Source organism: Nicotiana tomentosiformis, chromosome 1, assembly GCF_000390325.3.
Source record: "Nicotiana tomentosiformis chromosome 1, ASM39032v3, whole genome shotgun sequence".
NCBI classification, from domain to species: domain Eukaryota; kingdom Viridiplantae; phylum Streptophyta; class Magnoliopsida; order Solanales; family Solanaceae; genus Nicotiana; species Nicotiana tomentosiformis.
In genome coordinates, this window is record NC_090812.1 from 107562444 (window position 1) to 107568567 (window position 6124).

A 6124-nucleotide genomic window follows, 5' to 3' on the forward strand; every position below is an offset into this window, starting at 1 on the left:
ATAGCAAGTCCATGACAAAAAAATTAATTCATCTAGCCACTTTTACTCTTGCGGCTATTGAAGTTTAGCCGATATTTACAACCTTATTATTAGTATTTGTCACTTCTTTCATATATAAAAATATTTGGACAAAAATACATATAACTAAAATGCACAGTACCTCTGGCATTTCGATTTTGAAGCAGTATCGTATGCTAGAGTGTGGAATATTTAACACACCACACCAACAGTCGCGTCTCCTATTTCCACCACTCTTCCACCTTCATCATACTTTTCTACAAATTAAAGCAATCATGTAAGTCACAACAAATTTAGAGTTTGGAAACAAAAGGTTGCATGCTCATAGTTATGTTTATCCTTAAAACGGTACAGTTGAATTTATACATAATTTCTAGACAAGTGAAATAACTTGATCATGAAATAATATAATAATTGAAGAAATACACAATACAAAGCCTTAGAGTGTAAATGAAATAGCAAAGATGATGATTATGTGAACACGATTCCCGAACACTGCAATGATGAGATCTAAAAGCAAGAAAGTGAAATTGTACAAAGCTTTGTATAGAATATATCATATGTTCTTGAAAGAAAATTCGTATCTTTTATAATAGTAACTGAGCTCACTATTTATAGCTATACCTAGGGGAAGAAATCCTAGTATCATGCCCTCCTTTAATGCCAATTATGAGGGTCATTAATGAAGATGTAACGTTGAGTATAAATTCCAAATTCTCTGTAACAGTCCGTCGCTCTTAATATTGTAGAATATTCCTTAGTAAATGCTACCGGGCGCAGAGCATTTAATACACTTTTATGAACGTTATTTGTTCCGGTGACAATCGTAGTGGCTGCGTTCGATCCTCAACCATCCCATCTTGGATTCCACATGTCCTCTTTTTAGTCAGCCACGTGTCGTATCATATTTTACCCTATATATATAGTCCCCCTGCTTTACGGTGACATAAATTTGTATTATCGGAAAGTTGGTAGAAATACCTTTTTGGCGGAAATTACTATAACTTCCTCTGAAGGTCTTTGACAGTTGATTAGACGCACGTCTCTTCGCATTTATTGCCCCGAACATGCGTCATCCCATGATTCAGCACAACCTTTGCCCATTATCGAGGTAATCAGGGTCATGAATTTAGCCGCTAGAATTTTACTTATACACAACTTTCTATTCCTTTACGCTTCACAATTGCTTGAGTTTATGATTTGCATCCTTGTTTTCCATCCTATTCCTAATTTTCTTCAAATAAAAACTCTTTACCTTCCTCTTTTCCAATGGTTTCCGCTTCCAATCGTGGTAGTTCTTCAAAGAATAAGAACAAAACCGAGGACACCATTCCTCCATTAGTGGATTCTATCATCCCAAGGAAGCTTAGTACTTCGAAGGATTTTGAAGAAAATTCCATACTGCTAACCCTCGTACATGGGTTGTTAGTAGGTACCCTTCTTCCATTCGTCCTTCCAATATTCCTGCTATGAAAGAGGACTACCGCTGCAATGAGTTGGAAATCATAGCTCCTGATCCATCAGAGCGAGTGACCCTTCCCAAGGAACGTTTTGCATACTTTTTCACATAACCCTTTACTTTGGGTGAGTTTTCTTTGAGCAGAGAGCTTGATTCTATGATTGCGGAGTTTTGCCTTCGCTACCAGGTAAGTTTGGCACAGGTAAGTCCTTCAGTATGGAGGATAATTGCCTGCCTCCAACGCTTGTGCTAAGAAACTAGAGAGGAGCTAACCTTAGCTCATGTGATAAATCATTATTCCCCAAAAATCTTCCGCGGGGGAATGAGAAACCATTGCAAGCGTGGCCACCATGATTTGTTGTCTAGCATGGATGATGACAATGACCATTGGTGTATGGAACAGTTCGTTGCAGTTTCCACCAACAACATCATTCTAACAACGGCATCATCCTTTCTGGTTGCCTAGAACCACACTCATAAGTTCTTTGTTAAATATTCCTCTTACTAGATATTCGTTTATGGACGTATCATCTCTTCACCCTCTGCATGTTTCAACAACTCGATGACTCCCACTGGTGGTGGAAGGTTTGAACTGGTGGGTTCAGAAGTTTTTGGACGTCACAACGCTCGCAACTCGTTCGTGGAAAGAACTAGCCCTTAAGTACGGGTGGAAGGCCAAAAATTATGGTAACTCTAATTTACCTTGCTTCCATTTTTGTATATGAAGAACTTGGTTGAACCCTTCTTACTTTATTCATGGAATTAGGTCTACCTGCGGGCTCTATTGTTGTCCCCGAGGATGACGTTCTGGCTGATCCTGCTGATACAGTGAGGCTCCTTCAGGAAGTACTTACTCGAACAGGTATCTCCGGGCCTGTTTCGGGTGTAAATATTTCTTTACGGAGTCCCAGGCCGGAGGATAAACAAATAAAAAGATGACGCTCCTCCACGGCCGGGGAAAAGAATAAAAGGGCAAAGACGGATGCCCCCGAATCGTCTCCGGTGGTGTTGATGACTGGTCCTCATTTTGGGTCGGTCGTAGACACCGTGATGATTGATGATGATGAAGTTGTTGATGAGAGAGCTTCTTTACATAGAAAGTGACGATTCTCATCATCTCAACAGGATGCTCAACCTGTTGAGATACTTGCACCAACGCAAGATGACGTCTCAACACTTTGGGGAGAATCTGATTTAGTATAATATGCCAACTCCCACTTCCGCGACCCAATTGCAGTAACCGGTGTTGCGAGGTTGAGTAACAGGTCCCTGCCGTCTTTGGTTGGCTAGCATCAAACAACCAAAACTACATTGGATGCAGGTACGTCTCACTCTTCAACTCCATCAGCTTCATCTCCGCCTTCACCAACACCAGCAACTGCTACATCATTTCTATCTCCGTCTACTCTTCCACCAACGGTTGCTACACCATCTACATCGGCCGCACCTGACCATGAAGAAGGTGTTCCTCTTCCACAGTCCCCAGTTCATGGGATTTTTGTGCAAAATTATGCTGCTCCTTCTGAAAATTACCAAATAAGGAGGAACATCACTCTTTCGGTCTCTACTGGGTGCATCCTGCTATTACGGCCAGTGGGGCTTGCTAATTACCTTAGGCCTTTGGCTTCAGAAAAAGACCGGGAAAAGATTCATACACTCTCGGGAGAGTGTTTGTTGAACAATGCTATGCATAATGCCGCAGCGATATGTTCCTTCCTTCCTTTGTTATTTCTTTTACTTTGAACGAATGTATTCTAAATTTTACCTCTTCCTATTTTATATGCCAACTTTCTTGCTTCTGAGGGCCTTCAAAGGTTGATTCGTGCGAAGGAAGAACTTACTTCTGAACGAGATCATCTTTTAGCGGAATGGGACTAGAATGTTCTCCGCCTCTCAGAATTGGAAACTAGAGCTGCTGAGGCCGTTGTTTTGGAGGCTCGTTTGCAGCAAAGCGAGCTAGAAGTGGTAACCCTTAGCCAATACATTGGGTCGCTGAGGGTTAGTTTTGATGAGGCTAAGACCAAATGGGCAGAAGTCCAGAACGTCATTCTTACTGCAACCGACCGAGAGGCTACCTCCGCTGAAAGGATGATTAACTTGGAAGCAACCTTGAACTCCAAAGTGAAGAGCTTGCTGTCGTGGAGGCGAAACATGCCCAACTGGAAGAGAAGTACAGGAAAAAATATCGAGCATAATAGGCTCTTTAGTTCAACTAAGTGAGCTCGATATCAACCTTGAATATACTAGATCCGCCAGGGAAAACCTTTCTATGAGGTCACTCAACTCAAAGAAGAACTTATACGCCGAGCGACTTCCCTCATTATTGAAAAAACTTATTCCATATATAGCATGAGGAGAAAAACCTTGGAAGAGGCCAAAGCTGGTATCATCGATGTTGATACCAAAATTGCTAAGGCCCAAGAGCTTGTGTTGTCTGCAAAAAATGGACTCCCAGCGCAGTCTGATGCTCCAGGTTCTTCCGATTCGAGTTCCGAGTTTTTTAAAACTGAAGAAGGATCGGAAGGCGATGAGGCTGAAGGCCAAACTGGGAAAAGCGCTGAGCCATCAGCGGAACCAACTACTCTTTCCGGCATTGCAGATACTTCTCTTCCCCCGATCCCGAAGGCGCTGCAGTTTAGCGTTTCCTTTCTTTTCTCATTTTTTACTTGTAATATTTTGGCCCGTTCTTGTGAATAAAGACATACTTTATGTTCAAAAATCGTTTGAGTCTTACTTTTATTTGAATATTCGTGCAAGCTTTTTACTTATGCATTTGCTCAAGTATTCTGCGCTTGTTGTTCAATTCACGCTTCACTATGTCTAGTCTCGGATGCCTTTTCTTCGAAGAATTTCGGTTCCGAGTTTTATCCATTTTACGTGAGGGTTTCTATGAATATTTGCACAAGTTTGCTTTTTGCGTCCTTTTCATATGCAACTTCGGGTGTATTTTTTCTCGATGGCATTTTGGATTCTGGGCATTGATTCTTCTGGAACCAACCCTTTAACGTGAGGTTTTTTATAAGAGGGGGCCTTCTAATGTTTACGGTGCTCTTGAAAAGGACGTCTCATGTTCATTACGGCACTAACATTGGAAGTACTTGTTTCAATTTCAAAAGACAAAATCACCTCATCTCTCAGACAAGAAACAAGATAAAAGCAAAAAGATTTCATTTTATTCTTTCTATTTTCAGAAATTACATAAGCATTTTGCTATGCAGAAAAGAAATTGCCATTACTTGTGGCTATCTTGTACAACTTATTTCTACGAGGCTAGTTGCGCAGTCCCCTATGCCGATGATGCATTTTGTTTCCGAACTTTTGTTCCCGGTTGATGTGGAAGTCATTGTTGACGTATCCTTATATTACCCCCCCCCCCCCAGTGTCTGAATGCGAAGAATACGAATTAGAACACTAGAAGTCTTGTATCTTCGAAGGTCCCACCAATGAATTGCTAGGAAATCCTTTCACTCGGCAACATATCTTGTTTCCCCTTAGGAATCCATGCTATCGAGCCAAAGAATACCTAACAATCCTCTTATGGTTTGTGATCGCGAATGGTCGGGTAACCTCTATTCGGTAGAAAACTTAACTTCCCAGTGGGAATTTGCTATCGAACCAAATATTACCTAATCGTCCCCAAGTGGAAGCTTGTTCATTTTCCTTGCTATCAAAGGTCTTATTGCTTCTGTAACCATAGTATGTTGTAACCGTAGTATGATTTATGTCGCTGCCTCATTAAAAACCTTGCCAGAAAAACCCAATTGAGACAAAACTGAACGAAGGGAAAAAGAGTGCAGCACATATTTTCAGTTTGAGTGTTGTTCATCAGCAATAATATCTTTTGAGGTGTGCAATGTTCCAGTTGCTGGGCAGCTTGTCCCCTTTCTAGTTCTCCAACTTGTATGAACCTTTCCTAGTGATATCTGAAATCCGGTAGGGACCTTCCTATGTTGGACCTAGCTTTCCCACTTTGAGCACGGGGATATTTTGTGTTACTTTCCTTAGAACCAAGTCTCCTACTTTGAAAAATCAAAAATTGGCTCTTCGATTGTAATATCGCTCCATCCTCTACTTTTGAGCTGCCATTCTTACATGCCCCAAGTCCCTGCATCCCTCAATCAGTTGCAAGTTGACTAGCATTGCTTTGTTATTTGATTCTTTATTTGTCTGAGAATATCTTATAGTGGGTTCGCCTACTTCAACCAAGATTAAGGCTTCAGCACCGTATACGAGGGAAAAGGGAGTTTCTCCAGTACTTGATTTGTCCCCTGTTCGGTAGGCCCATAGAACTCCGGGTAACTCTTTGGGCCAGTTGCCTTTTGCTGCTTCTAACCTTTTCTTGAGGTTTTGAATGATCACTTTATTTGTTGACTCCGCTTGACCATTTCCGCTCGGATGATAAGGCAAAGATGTGATTCTCTTCATTTTCAAGCCTTTAAGGAACTTTGTAACTTTTGCACTGATAAATTGTGGTCCATTGTCACATGCTATCTCTTTTTGTATTCCAAAACTAAAAATTATATTTTCCCATAGGAAATCGACCACTTCGTGTTCTCTGATCTTCTGATAAGAACCTGCTTCCGCCTATTTACAAAACTAATTAGTCAAAATTAAAAGAAACCTTACCTTTTCGAGAGCCGGTGGCAG

The 6124-nt window shown here is 41.1% G+C and overlaps 1 protein-coding gene across 1 annotated transcript; it reads right to left on the reverse strand.

Moving 5' to 3' along the window:
* Positions 1-5545: 5545 nt before the first annotated feature.
* On the reverse strand, positions 5546-5902 carry LOC138908392 (uncharacterized). The gene has a single exon (XM_070199055.1). It carries the CDS (start codon positions 5900-5902, stop codon positions 5546-5548), a length of 357 nt encoding a protein of 118 aa, XP_070055156.1.
* Positions 5903-6124: the final 222 nt, after the last annotated feature.